The sequence below is a fragment of the Macrotis lagotis genome, chromosome X (assembly GCF_037893015.1).
Source record: "Macrotis lagotis isolate mMagLag1 chromosome X, bilby.v1.9.chrom.fasta, whole genome shotgun sequence".
NCBI classification, from domain to species: Eukaryota; Metazoa; Chordata; class Mammalia; order Peramelemorphia; family Peramelidae; genus Macrotis; species Macrotis lagotis.
In genome coordinates this window covers 460,486,931-460,509,983 of record NC_133666.1, presented here as the reverse complement: position 1 = coordinate 460,509,983, position 23,053 = coordinate 460,486,931, and the positions used below count along the sequence as shown (strand labels likewise).

At 36.2% G+C, this 23,053-nt stretch overlaps 1 protein-coding gene across 7 annotated transcripts in view; it reads left to right on the top strand.

Annotated features, from left to right (window-relative positions):
* Window positions 1–23,053, top strand: part of DLGAP1 (DLG associated protein 1) — a 782,098-nt gene that overhangs the window by 540,713 nt on the left and 218,332 nt on the right. For all 7 annotated transcript variants that reach the window (XM_074203980.1, XM_074203979.1, XM_074203985.1 and 4 more), the window contains 2 exons: window positions 5,491–5,668; window positions 10,968–11,208. In XM_074203980.1, the coding sequence (XP_074060081.1) occupies window positions 5,491–5,668; window positions 10,968–11,208 (419 nt within the window). The remainder of the gene's footprint in view (window positions 1–5,490; window positions 5,669–10,967; window positions 11,209–23,053) is intronic.

Here is a 23,053-nt window from a genome sequence, read left to right as displayed (position 1 = left end):
GATAGGTGTTTTATTTTACTTTGTTTTGTTTTACTTTTATTTTGTTTGGGGCAGTAGATAGGAATAGTAACTGAACCAGTGATTTCAACTCGTTGTTGAACAGTTTTTCTCTGACAATATACCTTACAGTCTCAGAGGCAATCTGGAATATTGAGAGGTTACATATTGTAGCTAGTTAAGGCAGAAACTAAAACCAAGTCTTTGCATCTTTGAGGTCAAATTTCTATCTGCTAGGGGGCAGCTAGGTGGTGCAATGGATAGAGCACCAGCCCTGGAGTCAGGAATGACCTGAGTTCAAATTTGGCCTCAGGCAATAATTGCCTAGTTGTGTGACCTTGGGCAAGTCACTTAAACCACACTGCCTTAAAAATATGAAAAAAAGAAAAAATTTCTGCCTGCTAGATAACCTTACCTTGCCTAAACATGTTATTTTATGTCTCTGAATATATAGTCATATATTTTTTTCCTCATTTTGTTCTTTAAAACTTCAGAATGGACAAAACCCTTAGAATTACCAAAATTGGTCATTATTAGTACTTTGCACATGTCAGATACTCAGTTAATATCTGTCGATTGAATATGATTAGTATTGTCAGAGAGGTAGTGGTCAAGTAAATTCACTCTAATAAGTTTGAAATGCACTGAGCTGTTATCCATCATATATACTACCAAGAAGAAAATCAGCCATACTTCTTGCCCTTATAAAGTCTACTATTAAGAGAAGACTCATGAGTCAGATATAACACATGGTAAAATGTTATATACATAAGAATGCCTATGGACTATGTGACAGGAGAACTGAGTTCTAATCCTGACAAAAGCCTAACCAGCTATTTTGGTCTCCAGAGCTAGCTGTAAGAAGCCACTCTCAAATCAACTTCATAGTTCATGATGTGAAAATAATACAAGTAATTAAGATAAATTTAACAGAGCAGGAAGGGATTTGAACACTGGTTCTCTGACTTGAGGAGCAGTGCTCTTGACACTGTACCATTTGGGATTCATGAATAGATAAAATTCCACAAACATTTATCAAGTATCTACCCTGTATAAAGTACTAGATTAGGCACTAGAGATTCAAAAGTGAAATAACTATTCATTCCCCAAACTCGATGCTCCATTTTCCAACCTTATAAATTTGTTTAAGCAACTGTTCTCCATTCCTAAACTTCAATTCAGCTCCACCCCCCCTCAGAATCCTTAACTTTCTTCAAGACCTTCTCCCTGAAACCTTTCTTTTTCTCTCCAGTTATTAGCACCCACTCTCTCCACAGTTTTCATTCTCACTAGCTCTCTGCAAATTCCATTCCCTGGAGGACACAAACTCTTTGAGGCAAATGATGGTTTTACTTGAGTCTATGTACCCCCAGAATCCATTGTATTGTTCCTTAGCAATAGTGACTGTGGGGGCAGCTAGGTGGCACAGTGGATAGAGCACGGGTCCCAAAGTCAGGAGGACCTGAGTTCAAATTCAGACTCAGACACTAATAATTACCTAGCTAGATGACCTTGGGCAAGCCACTTAACCCCATTGCCTTAAATTTAAAAAATTTAAACAAAAAGCAATAGTGACTGTTCAATAAATATTGTTAATTAAATTTAATGAAAGAGTCCCCTGCCCTCAAGGAACTTATCTAAAAAAATGAATTAATAATCTTCACAAAGTTGAGTCTCCAGCTAAACATAAAAAACACAGACAGTTAAAAGATGCAACTAGAACGAATAATAGTTGGGTCATATTGCTAAATTAGTTGTAATCTTCAAAAATGTGTTGCCTCACTCTAGAAGTGCAATTGTTTTAGCCCTTAAAGCTGGTGATATCCCAATTCCAAGAAATATCACCTATCCCAGCAGCAATGGTGCCATACAGAAGTCTTCCCAGCTTTGTGCTGCCAATCATTGGGAAGCTTTGTTCTGATGGAACCAGTCCAAGAGAAGGGGCCTCATTTCATTCCTAATGAAAAACAGAAGTCTCTCACTTCAGTGTAAGTTTTGCCTTTAGAAATTCAGAGAATCAAGCTATGAATAAATTACACACTAGATAACTGGGGAAAGAGCACAATCTACTCCCACAAGAGCAAATAAGAGAATAGAAAAACCCTGATGCTGGTATCTTTAACAATAGCAACCTTAAAATGAAAAGAAAGAAAAAGAAAGAAAATCATATTTTTCTTCTACTCCCCTCCTACCCACATACAACCATAAACCAACCAAGTTACACATTCTCCAAACCCTTTACCATGAAAAAGAAACCATATGAAAGTTCATGTAATCCTATTCCATTTAAATCATAGTTGTTTATGAAAGAGACAGAGACAGACAGACAGACAATCAGAAAGAGAGCGAGGAGAGACAGAGACAGAGAAAGACAGAGAGAGAGAGAGAGAGAGAGAGAGAGAGAGAGAGAGAGAGAGAGAGAGAGAGAGAGAGAGAGAGAACAGAGAGAAGCAGAGAAAGGAAGAAAGAGAGAGCAAGAAAAGCAACACATTTTTTATAAAAGTACTGTGGTTAAGGTCAAACCTCTCCACTGCCTTCCCTTATTGCCCAATCTAAATTTTATGTCTTTCAAAATCTGGTAAAGCAAAGCTCATAGAAAAGTTCTCTACATCCTAACAGCTTCTAAATGTGCTACTGGCCTTTGGTTCTCAAAATTAAAATTAAAGGAGGCATTATGAAATGATACAAGGTCGTATAAAACAGAGAGAGAGAGCAGAGTTTTTTTTTATACCAGCATGATCCCAGAAATAATAGGAAAAAAGTTTCAACTTTTTAATTTACCATTCTTTCAAAGCATTTAAAGCATTTTTTCCATAATAAGGGGAATAATAATAATAATGAGGGGAAAGGAAGATATGTCCAGCATCATTCTTTAAAAGCACAAAAAAAAGAATTTATTATACATATATATATATATATATTAAGTGAACATCTTTTTAAAAGAGATGATTCTCTAAAGAAGAGGGATTCAATCCTTCTCAAACTCTTTCTGTGTTGGAAATGGTGGGGTTAAGCTTTATTGCCTAACAGGTAAGCTACAGCAAAAGATAGCTATAACTGCACATCATAGCAGTATCCATCAGGTCACTGCTCATTCTCTAAAGAGCTGTGACCTTCATTTCTGTAACTGTAATACATATCATTTATGAAATGATGGCTGTGATCATTTCTGGCCTCATGCCCACCCAGAATAACCTCATTACTTATGATAGAATTCTCACAGCTCTGTGTCAAATGACAGAACCACTGAAGAAACTTTAATCATCTAAAGTTTGAGTCCTTTGATGAAAAAGAATTCTACATAGTACCCCTGCTAGTCAATTTTTCCAAAACTGAGATCTTGTTTAATATAAAACTAAAAGCAGACTGTAAATTTATGTGACTATGGTTGAGTTTGGTTTGGCTTTGTAAGGGGAGGAGGATAGGTTATCAATATAGCCACTCACCCAATAACTAAGTCTGGATCACTGCAAGATATCTATCTAGTGAATGAAAAATACTTGTATGGCATAAGAGAAAGTTTCTCTTATTTAGTAGCTACCAGAACATTGGTAGAACTTGAAGAAAGTTTTCTAATATTAATCAGTCCTTCTGATATGTCAGTAATAGGCAAAAGTTTACTTTGGATGTTACTTTGTTGTGTCTTTTATTTTTGATTGGCCTATTAATGAATGCATTTATATTAAATAACTTCTTGAAAGCTATCAAATTTAACTATTGCTACTGAATTATGTCTATTGATATTTATTAAATAACATATTCATTAAATAAAACCTTTTGGAATATAGTTTGGTAGTACTCTAAACACTGACTATTACTTAATAGAAGTTAAGAATATTGGGAGTGTATCCTTAATTCCCAAAGACATAAGAAATCAATTCTAGGTCTATCTCACTAAGCATTCCCTAATGTAGTAAGGCAATCCTTATGTTCAGTTGCAATTATTTTTAAAATGAGACTGAAATGTCTTAGTGTTATTGTAGAACTGTCAAAAAGTTATTAGTCCTGGAATTAGATGTCCTGGATTCAAATTCCATGTCTACCTTTGTAGATCTTGGTTAAATCAATCCTTTCAAATTCCATACAGTTCTAAATCAGGTTATGTGATCATCCTTTTGATATTAATATTAATATCAACAATATGTTTATTGCCAACAGCCAGGATTTGACTGGTATCTCTAACATAGAAGTTGATTTTCTTCTTAAGGTGTCATATTATAGATGGATTTTTTTTAATTTTGATTTTTATAAAACTGAGTACAGATATTTCTAATGTTTGAGGATTGTAAGAAGCTTTGTTCTGTGAAAGTCCTACTCCCCTTTGGGTCTCAAAATAAAACTAAAGGAGGCAATATGAAATTATACACACATAAACATACACACACACACACACACACACACACACACACACACACACACACACAGGACCAGAGTTTTTATGCCAGCATGATCCTAGAAGTAATAGGAAAAATGTTTCAACTTTTTAACTTTCCGTTTTTTCAAAGCATTGAAAGTGTTTTTCCAAAATAAATGTCACATAAATTACATAATAATGACAATTTCAGTCTCATTTTTTAAAATAATTGCAACTGAACATAAAGATTGCCTTACTGCATTAGGTAATGCTTAGTGATATAGTCCTAGAACTGATTTCTTATGTTCTGTCTTTGGAAATTAAGGATGCACACCCAATATTTTCAACTTCTATTAAGTAATAGTTTTAGTGTTTAGAGTACTACCAAATCATATTCCAAAAGATTGTATTTAATGAATATGTTATTTAATTAATATCAGTAGACATTACTTAAATTTGATAGCTTTCAAAAAATTATTTAATATAAATGTAAAGTAAAAACCATAAGAAAGGTTTAGGGTATTTTTTTGGTCCATCAAGTTCTGCTTCTTGATGAGCAGGCAGATTAAAAAAAAAAAACTGGAACTGCTGCAAAGTGAAGTAAGCAGAACCAGGAGAATGTTATCCATAAAAGTAGCAACACTGTACAACAATCAACTGTGAATTTCTTAGCTATTCTCAGCAATACAATGATCCAAGACAATTCCAAAGGATTTATGATGAAGCATACTATCCATCTTCATAGAAAGAAGTGAGTCTGAATGCAGGTCAAAACATACTATTTTTCACTTTCTGTATTTTTTCCTTTGGATCTATGTCTTCTTTTACGATATGATTAATATGGTAAGATGTCTTGCATAATTGAAAAGAATTCTTAGGGAAGCCAAGTAGAGCCATCCTTCACCTGCTGAAAAAGTGCAAACATGGAGATTGCCCCACAATATATCTGACAGATTCTTGTCTGTCCTCTGAGATGCCTAGCCCTGTTCACCCTATGAGTAGCCCTCTTCCTAAATGGCTAAGGTAGGACTAGTACCAAATGACAGAAACTCTATAACTCTAGCCACCATTTACTGGCCTTGTAATTACATAAATTTGGGGAAATGACCAATTATATCTTTCCCATTGTTCTTTTCCAGGATATCCAATGAACATTCCCCAAAACTCCAGATCCGGAGCCACAGTTACCTGAGAGCAGTGAGTGAAGTCTCAATCAACAGGAGCTTGGATAGCCTGGACCCTGCAGGACTTCTCACCTCCCCAAAATTTCGCTCTAGAAATGAGAGCTACATGAGAGCCATGAGCACAATCAGCCAGGTGAGCTAGAGACTCAGGGAAGGATTCTGTCTTCTCTGACAACTCCCTACAATGTTGGAAAATCTGAGAGGATGTCACTCCTAGGGCAGTGGGATACAGTAAGACTTTTTTTTCAAAATGTTGCTTTGTTACTGTTGGTCAGTCATTTAGTTATGTCTAATTCTTCCTGACCCCCAGACATGAACTTTTCTTGATAAAGAAATAGTAGTGGTTTGCCATTTTCTTCTCTGGTACATTTGAGGGAAACAGAGGTTAAGTGACTTGCCCAAGGCTACACAGTAAGTGTCTGAGAGTACATAAGAATTGACTTCAAACCCAGTACTCTATCCACTGAGCCACCTAATTGCCTCCAAAATTTTGCTTACTGGCCTTGAATTTCAATTTATACCACTAATTTAAATTATATTTATAATTCTCATAAAAAATTGAACACTTTTTTCTCCTTGACCTGGTTCTTATTTCAGGTAGTCTTTGAACGTGTTGAGAAAGACAAAAGTTCAACTAAAGTTCAATTCAATAAGGAATTATTGAAGGTTTTCTATGGTTCCAAAACTAATACATAATGCTCAGAACTGAGAAAAACACAAGAGAAGTATCTGTTCTCATTTCTTATCCTCTAAATCTTTACAGTCTAGTTGGAGAAAGAAAAACCACTAAAGGATAATACAAGACACAATAGAAATAAGATCCTTCTGCTCCTCCTCCAAAATATAGGACAAATAATAGTACAGTGGACTTCAAAAAGAAGAAAGATCCAATGTAGATTAGAATAGAGAGAATGTTTTATTGGGGGGGGGGGATATAGATTTTACATGACAGAAAGAATTTAAGTTGATGAAAAAAAGTGGAAAGGAATTGCAAACTAAGGAAAGAGCATAAACCAAAATGAGTGGAATTTATTGGGATAGAATAGGAAGGATGCCTTAGTTTTCTCTTTTGTGAGGTTAAAAAATTGGAGCTACTGAATGTCCCTACAGAATTAGAGTAAAGAGCAAAGCAAGGAGGAAAGGGAAGGGAGGAAGAAGTGGGGAGAAGGAGAGAGATGGATTACAGTACAGAGACAAAGAGAAAGAGAAAGCAGAGAAGGGACAAGGGGAAGAGAGGAAGAAAGAGATAGGGAGAGAGAGACAGAAAGACAGACAGAGAGGGATGTATGGAATGATAATAAAAGCACCGAAAACAAAGTCCTTTAAAAAGAAAATTAGTTTCAATGAGACTCCACTGTTCTTTACCGTATCCCTGATATCTGAGATAGGAGCAACCAAGTAAGGAATTATGAGCAAAGCTAGGAAGACAAGAGAGAGTTCCCAAGGACAAAAAAAGAACCAAGAAAAACTTAATAGGTAAGGTACCTATATAAGCTGAATATGAGAGGATTTGCTGAACTAAAATATCTTAACATTATATATTTACTAAATAAGGCTATACTTCTGGTTAACAATTAGCCAAGATATCTTGTCTATTGCATATCATCTCCTTCCAAAGTATAGCAAACTGTCAGAGTATATGGGGGCAATTTATAAATGTATTTTGTTTTGGCTTTGTTTTTTTATGTGCAATAAAATATTAACGTCATTTAAATATTTTTAGAAAGTACAACACAATGGGCAGACATATAATCTAAAGCTGTCAAAATAGACCCTCTAAACCTAGTTGGCATACTTGCAAAATACATCAGCAATTTTGGGAAATTTTGCTCAGAAAAATATTTATGTATTTTATGACTCAACTCTGACTATGTTACTATATTTAGAGCATTGGGATATTTTCCCCCAAAGAAAAATATGCAATTTCCCCTAGGAAACATTAGCCACACCACTTACTTGCTATTATTTCATAAACTGTTATTCCTGACCTTACTATAGGCAGTATTTCCCCTCAGGTGACATGTTAATGAGACATAAAGGAAATGATGGTGTTGAGATACATGGTGTAAGATGTATTAACATATGATGTTGGCCCTTGACAGGCCCATTTCAACTGAAGAATTATTTGTGCCACAAATAAAATACAAGAAAAGGGTTTATTCTAAATGGGCATGTGATGGTAAATGATTCTCACAGTCTTATTCAGTTTTCAAACAAGCCAATAATTTCACAAATGATTTTATTGTTTTCTTTCCTAGTTGTGACATCACCATCACTGAGAGGATGATTGCCCCAGTGAAAGTCCCCATGCCTAAAGTTGTACTGGACACCCAAGAGGCTCATTAATAAGTAGTTGGATTTCTAGCATGATAGAGATCCTCCACAATCATCCTCAACATATTACAAATTTACCATCAGCAATAGGAATATAGAATTCAATTGCATTTTATTTTATTTTCTATAACATTGCAGTGTCCAATTCCTTGAAGGAATTATAAATCAAGAAATTGGTCTAAAATAACTGATCATTTGTTTTCTATATCAATATCTCATAAAAACCAGACACTTCTGAAAAAGACTGTTTAGCAAATGACCAAAACACATACATACACTCACTAGCATACTATAACTTTCATCCAAACAGAAGAATTTATTTGGATTAAATATTTAGGCAAGTCATCTCTGGCTATCATCCAAGTCAAACTAGGCCCTAGTTTAGTGCTTATTTTCCAGTGTTTTCTTGTCTGTCAAAAGCAAGAAATATTGGCTGGAGAGAAGGGAAAGGAATAGATGCGAATGTGGTAGAAAAAAATTGTTGTGTAACATCCACCATTCTCCAATTAAAAGATAATTTTATTTCTTCCTACTGTTTTTAGAATCAGAACGTTAGAGGATATATCCTGGAGGTGGGAGAGGAAATGGAGGGAAAGAAGAAACCCTTTCTAATCATCTACCCCGAGAACCATTATGAACTATTCAAATAGCAGTTTTATCTGTGCCTTTGGTTTAAGAGGGTGAGAACTATCACGTACTGAGAAACTATCTGATTTTGTAATTACAAGGTCACCAAACAAGGAAAGTTTAGCAAAGAAATCTGGAGGGAGCAAATGAAAGATCAGAAAACCCATTAAAAATGGAGGGAGAAAGGGTGTGAAAAATATTGCAGTTAATAATATATGCCTATAGGCCCCAAATACAAAGTGAGCTCCTTCCCAAAAATGGTGACTTGTCCAAATCAAATGGTTCCCATACAAAATGAGTGCTATGCAATTTAATCATGGTACCAGCATCTGATTCAAAACCAGAGTTCTGAAATAGTAGGTGGTAGGAGTGAAAAATAATATCTGGGATCACAGGATCACTGAAGTTCAACCTCTTTCTGAAGTTTGGAGAGGTTTCTAATTATGTACAAGTCCTTTCCTTTAAGATAATAAAATGGCTACCCCCCACTTTTTAGAGAATCCTAGAATTCTGTGAAGGAATTTCAGCAACAATTCACACACAAAGGATTCACCACTGTAACATGCCCCCAAAGTGGTCATCTACCCTCTACTTGAAGACCTCCAATCATGGGGTTTATTTCTCCCCCTTTAAGGGGGTATACTAAATATAAAGAATCAAAGAAGTTTTTTCTAAATTTGCATTGTTTGTTGTTGTTTGTCCTTTCTTCTCAAAGATGACTAATGACTTCAAGAGGGTCATGTTAGATTTGCAAGTGAATTGGATTTAAGTGAGGCAGAGCTGTGCAAAGACATCAGCCTCACTCTTCCTAATGGATCTGGGGACAAGACATAGATCAAGATAACTTGAGATGAGCCCAGATGCAATAGGAGACCTTGGCCTTTTTTTAACTTCCCTACTTATTTATTTTATCGTTTTAAAAAAAACTGGGACAATTAATTCTTTTCTTCTATGTAGTTTCAAGTATGATTTCTTGAAATAGAGCTCTGGAAAACTAAGCCTTGATAAAGTCCATTAGGATTCAAATGGAGTCACTAGACCTTAATCTCAAAACACTTTGGCTCTTATAGATTGACCAATAATAGGTTTCAGCCCAAGCCTCACTTGGTCATTGTTTGGGTTTTGATGACTCAGAGTGAATGTATTGTTCCTGTTCTTGTCAGAAATTCTGAGGTTCTTCTCCCAGTTTGATTTTTTTTTTTTGAACAGGCAAACTTAGCTATCTCTTTCCTCATTTCTTACCCAGTCGAAAAACACTGAATGGCTGGGAAAGACCTTAGCTTAAAAAGGTCAAGGTCTCCCATTGCATCCAGGGCCATCTCCAATTACTCTGATCTCTATCTTGCCACTGGAACCAGAAGATCCTGGAGTAGAGAATGAGACCGATGACTTTACACAGTTCTTCCTCACTTAAATATAATTCACTTGCAAGTCAAGACATCATCCTTCTGATGTCATTGGTCCTCTTTGAGAACAAAGAACAAACAAGTTTGCATAATAAATTCAAATGTTCAAGTCTTGTCATCTATCCTCATTCACAAAGAAATTCAAGTTGAAGCTATATATAAATGCCTTCACCTTCCTGAATATTGTGTCTGTAGATAAGAAAAGGTCAATCCATCTATTTGAACTGGTGTCCGACAATATGGTGAAGTATGCAAAATGGCTTCCTGGGCCCCACTTCAGTGCCTACTTCCATCTCCTTCCATCTTCACTCTTATTTCAAGGAGAATATTATATTTAAAATTTTTAATTTAGCATAAGAGTAACTTAATTTTCTTTTTCATGATTATCCCTATGCAAGTCCCTATGCCTGCAATTGTATTGCATACCTAGAATTTACCAAAAACACATGGTATAAGCATCCATTATCCCTTGTATCTACCTCTTCCTCACTTCCTTTCACTTCTATCCTTTCTCAATCTCTCCCTCCTCTTTTTTCTTCCTCTCCTTTCCCCTTCATCCCTTCTCCCTTTTTGATTCTTCCATGTTTTCAGTTCAATATTTAAGGGAGCTATAATTTTTTTTTTTTTATTTTAGGCATTGGGGTTAAGTGACTTGCCCAAGGGTCAGATAGCTAAGCAATTATTAAGTGTCTGATTCAGATTTGAACTCGGGTCCTCCTAACTCCACAGTCAGTGCTCTGTCCAAGGTGCCACCTAGCTGCCCTAAGGAGCTATAATTTCATTAGGACTCTCCCCTCAGACACATTCTACACTCCCTTTAAACTTAGTCGGCAGTCTTTTGGGGTTGATGTGGCCAAAATAAGTTCATTAATGCATAGAAAACTGTATGGTTGAACAGTGTCTCTGAAAGTCACTTAACCTGCTCCTGGGACACTAAGCTCACACTCACAACCTTTCCAGATGGTAAAAAACCTTCTAGAGTCAGCTTTCTGATGGCTTGGGACTTAGGAGGCCTGGGGTCTTGTGCCCCCTCAATTAGAGTAAACACTCTCTCTTCTCCTGCAGGTGAGCGAGATGGAAGTCAATGGTCAGTTTGAGTCTGTGTGTGAGTCTGTATTCAGTGAACTGGAATCTCAGGCAGTAGAAGCCCTGGACCTGCCAATGCCAGGATGTTTCCGCATGAGGAGCCACAGCTATGTGAGGGCAATTGAGAAGGGCTGTTCCCAGGATGATGAATGTGTGTCCCTGAGATCTTCATCCCCACCCCGAACAACCACCACCGTGAGGACCATTCAGAGCAGCACTGGTAAGGCTTGAAGGCTTCTGATGGTAGTTACAGCTAGCTGCTGCCAATTTTTTCTACAAGGGAACAAGGTGGGATCATTTCAAAGCTGGGGATGATTGATTACCTCACAAAGCTGGTGAGGCAAATTCATAGAACTCCAGACTGGAAGACATAACTTAGAAACTTATTTCTTGGGATGCACTTCCTGGGCTCTTGAGAAGTTCAACATCCACTTGTGCTGATGAAATATACTTTAGACCCAGCTGACCTTAAGATCTGAATTTTTGGTTGGGATCATTTTCATTTTTTTAAATAATTCCCTTCCTCCAAAAGAGATTCTAGTGCCAAAACATTGCTCCTAAGTCTATAGCTATTTCACTGCCCCAGCTCATCTCCCCTTCCCTCTCTGAGTCTTCTTAACCTTGCTGCCCATTCCAATCACAGAAGCAAACCCAGGGAAAAAGGATTATCAGAGTGTTGTGCATGTGGGAAGGTCTTTCAAAATTCTACAGATACATTTAACACTTGTTAATAGTGTCAATCCCTCAATTCCATCTTTAATTTAAAAATAAAAGAGGGTTACCCAAATGTGTGGGTCTGTTTTGCTTGATTGTGCTTCTTTGTTATAAGAATTGTGTGTGTGTGTGTGTGTGTGTGTGTGTGTGTGTGTGTATGTGTGTGTGTGTTTCCTAATTGTAAAAGAGAATCTAGAGGAGCTCAAAAATAAATTAATTAAATGATGGATACCTTAGGACTGCTATGCTTTTGCACACCTGACCCCCAATCTTTTCTTTCACAAAATATCAGTTAATCCTTCTTTAAATATAAAAGGCTTAATCAGAACTCAATAGAACCACATAGGTGGACCAGAAAATAAGAACTAAGGAAATGATAAAGGAATTTTGTTCCTGAATGTTGCAGGTTTTATTTTATTATGACAGAAGGCAGATTCATTTCAGTATTGTTTTATTTGAAAGCATCTGATCTCATTAAAAATAAAAGAACATTTCCTTTCCCACTACTGTATACAGGTGGTGACAAGCAAGCTGCATTTTTTTAATTGGTAGTTCTTAGTCACTGAAGCCATGAAATGAGCCTAGCAGGTTACCATGACACCTAAGTCCACTACAGAAATGGAGCTGTGGGTTATGTATGTACACATTGGAAGTCTGTGTGTTTGTTTATGTAACACAGGGGTTCCCAAAAGAAAATCTACCATGTCTTAACTAGACTTACCTTATTATTAAATCCCTGATAACTTAGATGAGGAGAATATAGGAGCTAAAAGAAATAATAAATGATCTAGAAGGAAAGATCCAGAGCAAGAACACTGCATTATTTGCTATGATAATTTCAATAATTATCTTTATGAATCATTCTGTCTAGAACCTTCTGTAGGCTTGAAAAATAATATGTTGATGAACCTAAGTAAATTATTATGCAATTGGAAAGACTTGGGACTAAAGGTAAATTTGATGAAGCCTCAGGCGAATGCATATTGGGAGTTTCTTCATCCTTGCACCATTATAAACTAAGGTGTTGAGTCAGAAGGCTTCTGATAGTAGTTACAGCTAGCTGCTGCCAATTTTTTCTACAATATCTTATACTGTATTTAGTGTGGCAATCAGACAATCATTTTTGACAACTCTCCTGCCTTGGCAAGAAGATTGTCAGAGGTTGAGTGCTCAAGAGCAGACCCACTGGTCAAAGAGGATATAACCTCTTTGTTAAGCAGAAAAAAATTTGGCCTGGACCTCCCTAGATGCTTGAGTTCATTCCTCACATTGATGGGTCCAGATGCACATTTTTGCTCTTAAGGGGAATTCAGAGGCAAGAACCACAAAAGTAATTTATAGCAAAACAAGACTCATTTAGGAAAAGGAAAAATCAAAAAGTAAACCATTCCTAGGTATATCTGTGCACATATGTTTGTTCGTGCAGTAAATGTGGTCTCAGAGGCTTAAGAAGAATTACTGCTATTCCAGTGTATTGTCCCATCTCCTTACCCCACAGCAATGTTCTCCCTATGTCTCTGTCCATGTAAGGCTCCCATTGCATTCTTCTAATGCTCTCATTTTTCACTTTTTCCCAGGGACTCAGCATCAATGTTTGTCCCTCATTCCTAGTACTAGCATTCAAGGCTGGATCCAGATATAACCTGGATTGCCAAGGGCTCCTGATATTAAAAGGAACCATAAGGACTGAATAGGACCTGAAAATAGGAGCTTTGCTCCTTCCTAGAACTTAGGGGTTTGGCTGCATCTGGAAAAAGTCTAGGAGGTAGAAGATAAAATTAGTTAAATGAATATAAAGGTGACTTCTTCACCTGCACCCCCATGATCCACCTCTTTGGCAACAAACTATGAGGTCAGATTTGCAAAGCTCTGTTCTAAGCCCTGAAGCCCTAGGGGAAACTAGACAAGACTTGAATGTATCTAAAGTGGGAAAAAGAGGGCATAGTCCATGTAAATCCTCACCTGGACTTTCATTGATAGAGCACTTGTACTTTTGACTTCTGTGATTTTGTGATTAATCCATATAGTAAGGAGCAGGTACTTATAAAGTCTACATAATCTAATCTGACATTTGAGCTATAAGTCATGTCATTCAATCACAGCATTCCATTAGCCACCCAAAAAGAACCCTGTCTTTTGATAGCTTTCATTCATTTCTAAAGAATATCCTTATGTGCACACTCACATACAGGTCTATTAATTGTGAAGAATTTGAATAATTGGTTGGTTAATTGGTTAGTTGGTTGGTTGGTTTTCTATCCTTGAAAAGGACAAAAATGGCATTACTATATTGGGGTCAACTACAGTATGTTTGACTAGGGCTGATCCAACCAATATGAGCACAGAAGATTGAATTGAAAGAATACGCTAAACTTGGAAGTCTTAATTATTCCAGTGCTCACTAGCTGTATCATTGTATTTCCTCTGATCATCTCAGTATATGCCCTGCCTTCCTCATAAAATTATTGTGCAGAGATTACTTTCTTTATATACCAAAAATACTAAATTGATTATTATCCTTCTCTCATCAGACGAGTCATTTGTCTTATTCATCCATTAGTTTCCTGCCTAAACCGTCTCCAATACAATGTTCTGTTTTTAATCATTCCTCGAAGCTCAGTGGAAAGCAGAGAAAATACATACATTGACTTCAGGTCCCACTTATTCTCTAAAAGGAGTACTCATCAGTGGGGGGGGGGGGGAAAGAAAAATGCTTTTATTCTTTCCTAAATTTTGTTTTTATGGCTTTAGTCTTTGCTTTTTGTTTTTTTCTTTCCTAGGTATAAATCTCAAGTTCATCATGATTTAGTAGAGTTTAAATTCTGATGTCTCCTTTCTTTCCTCCCTTCTTGTTCATTTCTTTTCTATTGTTTTCTTATTTGTCCTGACCTACTCCTACTATTCTTCTGTTATATCAGTTTCTTCTTGTACCAATTCCTATACAGCAGTTAAAACTCCCCCATGAAGCTAGCCATGTTCCATGTTCTGTAATCTTGATCTTTGTGGCAATTATCTGTCCCAATATCCTAACAAAATGTGCTTCTCAACTTCTCTGTTGATTTCCTCTTCTCCTCCTACTAGAGAAATATAAACAACAGGGGCAGCTAGGTGGTGCTGAATAGAGCACGGGCCCTGGAGTCAGAAGAACCTGAGTTTATATCCAGCCTCAGACACTTAACCTAGCTGTGTGAACTTGGGCAAGTCACTTAACCCCATTATCTTAAATAAATAAAATTTTTTTAAAAAGAAATGTTACCAACAAAAAAAATATAGGGGCAGAGAAATATATTAATAATAATAACCTTTTAAATAGACATATAATAATTATTTAAATAATTAGTCATATAACATTGTTGGTAATAATAAAAATAATAGCCAGGGGTATAATGTTGTTAGCTCATACTGGCTCAAAAGAGCTGATTGTTAAATTTTCTATTTGGTATTTCTACCTAATAAATCAGGGCTTGATTTATTGCTTTATTGATTATCTAGTCTAAAGGTGGAAGAAAATGTTCATAGTGCAGATTAAACTGTAAAATGTCCCAGTTTTGGGGGGAGAACCAGTTGCCAAATATTTATCAGTATATCACTGATAAGAGTTCACTTTATATAATCCTGGCTTAGCTTACAAAGTGCTTACCTCTCAACTACACTAGAAAAAGGATAATGCAAGAAGGAGTATTACCATTTTATTGCTGATAAAATTGAGATTCAGAGAGGTAATTACTTGCCTACTCTCATTGGACTAATTAAGATTCAGCTTCAAATTTTGTGAGTCATTGTGGTAAAGAGGAAAAAAGGAATCAGAATACCTGAGTTTATCCAATCTCTGTTGCTTTTCAGTTGTGACCTTGAATAAGTCATCTAACATCTCTAGGCCCTTATTTCCTCTCCTGTAAAATGAGAAGAAAGGCCTAGATAGCCTCTGAAATCCTTTTCTGATGAGCGGGGGTCCAGCCTCCGCGGGTTCCTTGAAACCTGACAGGAGGGATAGAATCCGAGAAATGAGTTGAGTCAACATAGGGGTTAAAGGCAGAAGCAGGTTGACTGACTCAGCTGCTTGGATTTATTTTTATAGTCTCAGAATCATGTATGCATCAAGCAAGCAAGCTGAGATCATTTCCCTGGTTACAAAAGTGTACAATTTTCATCATTAATCATATAATTCATGTGGTTACAAGTTTAATCATGTGATTACAAGTTTAATTAACAATCATATAGTTAATTGATTTTTTTATCCCTACTCAGACCATGATGACCTCAACCTGTTACCTAGTTTATTACTACATTGTATAATTGTTAATTCATTTAAAGTTACTAATTAAGCAATTCTTTTAATGGAAAGTTTTTTATATTTTCTGTGTAAGTAATGTTCTTTGATACACTCCCTTAATAATCTATAGTGAGGGTCTTTATACTTGTCCACCCATCCATTAACTCTTACAATAACCAATTTTCCTTTCAGGCCTTGTTGGTAGAAACCACGGTTACTGTGACTTTTTTTTATTCTTTCCCATGAAACCAAGGCTGTTAGAGTTCACATATTGGTCACCTATACTAACTATTCTCTCACCATCGTTTTCATATATTCCTGTGTATGGTAAGGGGGACAAAACTGTTAATTTCCCTGGAATTGCATCTGACCCATCTTGTATCTGTTTTCCCTGTATATATATTCTGACATCTCCTTGGAATTCCCAGTGTTGGGTTTTCCAGAGATTTCATAAAGTTGAAGCCTTTTGTATGCCTCAGGGAAAGGCAGTCCTGTTAAATTTGGACAGAGTTTACAATCTGTTTTATTCAAGGAATTTCTCTGAAATCCTCCCTTTATAGTCATTCCACTATTAGGGTGAGTAAGTATTGCAATCAATAATAGACCTATAAATATTGGTATTCATGGAATCCCTATATATATTGAAGAAGGAAATGTTGTTCCATCAGGCAGTGAGATGGTATGACCGCCTTGAGTCTTCTTGCTGTGACTGTCAAACAGCTTAGAGACCCTGGCTCCCAACACTGATGAAAATCTATAATCCTATGGCTCAAAATACAGGATTTTTTTTTTTACCATGAGATGCCATCTCTCCAGATAAGTTCTAAATTAACCTTTTGAACCCCTCAGCTATTATCAGCTGAATGAAAATTTAAAAGCATTCCATTTAAGTAGGAGCAAATTAAGAACTGAATTAGAAAATAATTATGATTACCACTATGCTTGATTTGATTTATTTGCTTTCTGACTTATTATTAACTGTATTTGATAGAATCATGGATTCTCTCTGAACCTAGAATCAACTTAAAGTGTGAAACTCTCATTCCCCAACTCATCTCCCACTTCCCCTAGCTACCAACATATTTTTTTCAGTTTTTTCATTCATGCATTTAGTATGCAGAGTGTTTAAATAAGACATATTCTAGGTAAAACTAGGTCCTTTTATGATAAAGCATATTTTAAGTGTTGTTTCTGTGATATTATAATTGTTTATTAAGAAATTCATTAGAAAATATTTAAGGTATAATTTCTGCTCTAGAAAAAAATGAAGGGGAGGAAACTGAAAAGGTTATCCCAATACTTTAGTTCTTCAAGTATTTGTAGTCTCCCAGCACAGGCAGATTACAGGGCAGATTACAATTCTTTTGTGCCTCAGTCAATAGTTTAAAAAATTATTTTGGGGAGGGAGGGAGAGAATTTGGAACTCAAGTTATTTTAATGAATATTAAAAATTAGTTTTATATGCAATTGGGGAAAATAAAATAAATATCTTTTCAAAGAATAAATTAAAATTTATTTTGACTGTAAAGGAAAAAAAATAGCAACCTTCTAACAAAGAAACTTCCCAAAATTTAGGAAGGCTGGACCTTGAACAGCAGACATTCAGTCCATCACCCAATTCATACTTGATATCTTTCCAACTTGGTAGTATCTACCAGAGATTTCACATAGTAAAATCTTAATAAATAATATATAATAAATACTTGTTGGCCAGCTTTGCTGATATAACAGCAATTCAATGACAAAAATAACAATAATAATCATAATTAACAATTAAATAAAGTTTACAATACACATAAGTACTATGTCATTAAATTCTCATAACAACAAAGAGAGGTAAGTGCTATTATTGTCATCCCTATTTTACAGAAGAGAAAACTGAGGTAGAAGAGTTTAAATGACTTTCCCAATGTCACACAATTAGTAAGTATCTGAGTTTAGATTTGAACTCATCTTCCTGACTCCAAGTCTAATACTTTAATCACTGTGTGCTGCCTCGTTGCTCTCTTCAAGGACTGAGGGTCTCCTCCAAGCCATAGAGAAGCATAAGAGGAAAGCTGAGGTAAAAGAATGATTCCAGTGACTGCAAGTAGAGAAAATACTTTTGTCTCCATTTTTTGCAAGTTGAGCGAAAAATGCGATTTGGGGACCATCTTAAATCTAGTTCTCTTAGAAAGTAATATGGCAGAGATGGGAAGAATACTGGCTCTAGGGTCAAAGGAAAGGGATAGGGATAGTTCATAAAAACAATTTCTCCAGCAGCTAGGTGGTACAGTGGATAGAGTACCAGCCTTTGGAATCAGGAGTACCTGAGTTCAAATTCAGCCTCAGACACTTAATAATTACCTAGCTGTGTGGTCTTGGGCAAGCCACTTAACCCCATTTGCCTTGCAAATCCACCCCCCAAAAAAAAATATATCCAGTTCTCTTGGGAAATAGCATTATATTTGGTACAATGGAAAGAACACTGACTCTTGAGGTCTAATAGAGCTAACTAGCTGTAACTGAAATCCTGTCTCTCTACCTCGGGCAAGTCACTCAACCTCTACTTTCCAAAATGCTCATTTCCTCTGCCTATTCAGATTACAATCTTTTCTTGCCTCAGTAGATGACTTAAGGAATTATTCTGGAGGGAGAAAAAGGTATTGCCTATATATATTTTGGCATGATTCTTTCTATTTGGGAAGAAAAAATACATTTCTTCAGTCTGACATAGTTATACATAAAGAAGCACCAGATAATAGCATCCATTTTGACTAGAGAAAGAATTCTGCATGTAACCCATGCCCAACAAGTAAATAGCAAACTACAGTACATGTCACTATGTACTGTCTATGTGATGTTGGTCAAGACATTTCCCCTTCTTGGGCATCAGTTTCAGGCCCAAGTTGGTGAGGGGGTTGTAATAGTTGGCCTTATAGGTTCCATTTAGATCCAGAGCCATGATCTTCTGGTCTATTCAAATATACTTTAGTAATTAATGGAACTTGCAAATGAAGCCAAATACATATAAAGTATGAGAGCATTTCAATCTTTCTTCCTTCTCTAAATTCTTGTTTTTTGTCAGCTAACATATTTACCTGACGATATTTTACCTATGTTACTTACTATGGTACTTGTTAACCCCTTACCCACCTGCCCCCAAATAGATATACTTTTAAGTCATGATAGGAGGGAATAGTAGGAAGAATATCTTAGAATTTCATGTCAAATGATACTTCATCAACCATGGAAATCATTCTGTTTAATAATTATTTCCAGAGTGATGGTACTTTTAGAAGCAATATGATTTTCTAAAGTAAGTGAACTCGTTTATTGCATATTGCTTTTTAAGGGTTGCCTCTATGATAATCTAATTGCTTATTAAGAAAATAGTTCAAAAGCATTTGAAGTAAAAGTACAATTTCCCTCACTCTCCTTCCATAGATATCTACAAGAGGCAAGCAAAGAGAGGATAGAGAAAGGAATTCTTTGCCACTCACTGAGTGTTGACAACCCATGTGTGAGTACATATGTGGGCCCCTGCCCACAGGCCACATGCAGAGTCTGTTCTCTAGTCAATAGCTTATGGATGCTGTTTTCAAGTGCCCTTGCTGTGTATAGCTCTGTCAGTTTGTCGAACAGAAGACATGTTTTTTCTTTCCAAAAGGAAATGTTTTCTCTGTTATTCCTGATTGCCAACACTACCTGCTCCCTGACAATGACAGCAGAGCCATGCTTACTTATTTATTGCTCATTCAAGCAAAAACAGTCACACAGCATATCATTGAATGACAGAGTTTAATCTATTACTCCCCATCCAAAAGTCTATTTGCAGAAGTCAAATAGATTTTGATTTACACTAAAATTATCCAAAAGAAAAAAAAAAGTCAAGAACTTGGTTATCAACTACTATTACAACTTATACTTTACAGCATTTTGTCCTTTCTAGAACACTCGAGCATTAAAAATCATAAGAGCTCTGAGATAGTGGAGTCTTTTCTTATTCTCTCCTATTTTCAGATGAGGAAACTGAGAACTTAAATGGCTTGTCTCACATAATCCAGTTATCCAATGGCAAAGAGAGGACTAGAACCATTAGAGAACTATAAGGGGCTCAAATTCATCAGTCTGTAAAACATGGCTTTGCAAGGAAAAACCAAATGATATCAATTAAGGGGCATATTGCTCTAAGAGATTTTAAAATAAATTGAAAATCTATTCCACTGATTAGCTGTTCTCTTACTTCAAACATCTATCAAGGTCAAAAGGAAAATGCAAGAATGCTCTCTGGGGAAGTCTATAAAGGTGTTTCTCCATTACCCTAAAGCTGGAATAAAAGGTCAGATGGATAAATGAAATCCACAAATAATTTGGAAAAATCAATTTTAACCTACAATTTCAACGAATGAAAAAGGATTTTGAAGCACTCAGTAATAAAAAGTTGACCTTGGAATCAGGAAGAATGATCAGGTTTATATCCTGCTCCTGCCACAAGTGCCTTTGTGTTCATGACTGAACAAGTCATGAAACCCATCAGTGTTCTAGGCTAATGGGATCAAACTAAAATAAAGTCAGTAAACCTTAAATGAGCATCTGAGGACTACATATCACCTTAGAAAACCACATTTTTTAACTTCTGTTGTTAAATATTTTGTGGTTGCATTTTAATCTGTTTCAGCAGCACCAGAGAATACTGAGGGCCGCATCTGACTCGTACACCTCTACTCTATGCAACTATCTAATATTACAAACTACATAGACATCGACCTGTGTTAGTGGTGGGAGTTCCTTATTATCAATGAAACTCAGGTCCAGTTCCATTTGGATGGGGATTAAGGTTACAAAGAGAATCCCTTCCAAATACTTTCCTAATATTACTAATAAGTTAACTCATTGTTGTTTAGCCATATCTGACTCTTCATGATCCCATTTGGGGTTTTCTTGACAAAAACACTGGAATGGTTTATCATTTCCCTCTTCAGCTCACTTTACAGATGAGAAAATTGAGGAAAATAGGATAAGTGACTTGGTCAGGGTCACAGAGTTTCTGAGGTCAGATTTGAACTCAGGAAATGGAAATCTTTGTTGCCCAACAAGTTGCCCAACAAGTAAATAGCAAACTATTGGTTTGGATTTTATCTCTTCTGTCTTTTAGCCAATTGGATCCAAAATGGGCCTAAGATGTAAAAATCATAGGTGGAAACATATCTTAAGTTACCTTAGTGCTCAACTAGTCTCCTCACTTTGCATTTGAAGAGCCTGAGATTAAGTGGTTTATTTTGAATGTGCTCTTCCTTCTTTACTGACTAGTTTCTATTAAGGCTGGTTAATAGTAGAGTAGTTTTTGTGATTATTAGGTTAGCCCATTGAGTTTATAGTACAATTTTTTTTAAAAAATTGATCTATTTCACAAACTATTTTGTAGCTACATCTCTCTCATCTCATATTTGCATAGCTGGTTTTAAACTGTACCCATTTCTTTGCAAAAAGAAAAAAAGAAAAATGTGAAGTGGGAAAATAAAATCTAGTTTTAAGGGGCAGCTAGGTGGTGCAATGGATAGAGCACCAGTCAGGAATACCTTCAAATCCGATCTCAGACACTTAATAATTACCTAGCTGTGTGGCCTTGGGCAAGCCACTTAACCCTTGCAAAAACCTAAAAAAAAAAAAATCTAGTTTTAAGTCCCTTTCTCCCTGGGCTACCTCTTCTTGACAGTAGAAAAATGCAAGGGTCTGAAATTGTTAAACATGGCTCAAAATCGTATGAGTCTAGAAATAAAAGCAGTTTGTATTCATAGAATGTTTTTCATTCTCAAAGTACTCCACAGTTGTACTAAAAATCAGTTAATGTCTTAGCTAATATACCTCCCTTGCATGTGACAAAACAGTGCCTTCCATAAGAAAAATCAACTCTGAACTCCAGACAAGTCAGTGTAGTCCTGTCAACCATTCAGGATTGTTTTTAACTTCTTTTCAGTCTTGTATCTTTACGTAGAAAACTTTCCTGAGAACATAGAATGGGATTTTATATGAGTTCTCTCATCTAGTGCAGATTAAAGCTCAAAGGCAAAGAATTGTGAATAAGCAAGCAAAGCCTTATTTCACATGATGATCTTTCAATTGGCAAAAAGTAGCCTAAGATATGTCAAAAGAACTGTACCATTCATGAATCCAGAGTAAGAGGTAAACAAGAGGGATGTCCAAGTGCTGCAATGGCACCTGTGAATTTAAAAACGAGCTAATGGAATGCCATCAGCCTGTTCAGTGGATCTCCCCCCACCCCCACTCAACCAATTCCAGTAGCTTTTTATTGACCTTAGAATAAAATATAAACTTCTCGGTTTAGCTTTTAAAGTGTAGCACAAGCTGTTTGATCACTATCCCAATGAGTTTTTGCACTGAGAAATCAGGTCTCCAAAACTTGTTACTCTTAGCTCTTCAGGGTTCAGGGGGAAGAGGGTGGTCATTCTAAAGAATCATTATCCAGGGGCGGCTAGGTGGCGTAGTGGATAAAACACCGGCCCCGGAGTCAGGAGTACCTGGGTTCAAATCCGGTCTCAGACATTTAATAATTACCTAGCTGTGTGGCCTTGGGCAAGCCACTTAACCCCGTTTGCCTTACCAAAAAAAGAAAAGAATCATTAGCCCACAGATATATTATAATTGTTGACTGTTATCATTAGTCTGCCAGACTCAAATAGCTATAGAGTTATTTACTAATATTAATAGTAGTTAATACTATTTCAACATTAATGTAATAGCAAGAACAATTGGTACAAAATATTTCCCCAAAGGTCTGTGACACTTTTGCATCAGTACCTAAAGGATCCAGGGGAAAGCAGACTCGAGATCAGAAAGAATAAGTGGCAAAGATATATCTCACAGCTTCTGGGAGTCCTTTTGCTACAAGTCCTTGAGGGGTTTCCTAGCATGATAGTTTTCTGCTGGACTCTTGGTAGAAGTGTATCTTTGTACAGTCTGTCCCTTGTTCCTCATGTAGATACTGCTGTCAACTGCTCCAGGGACCCCACTAGGATATCAATGGGAAAATAGGAAATCCAAAATCCACTAGGTCTTCCTCCATTCAAGGATGGGA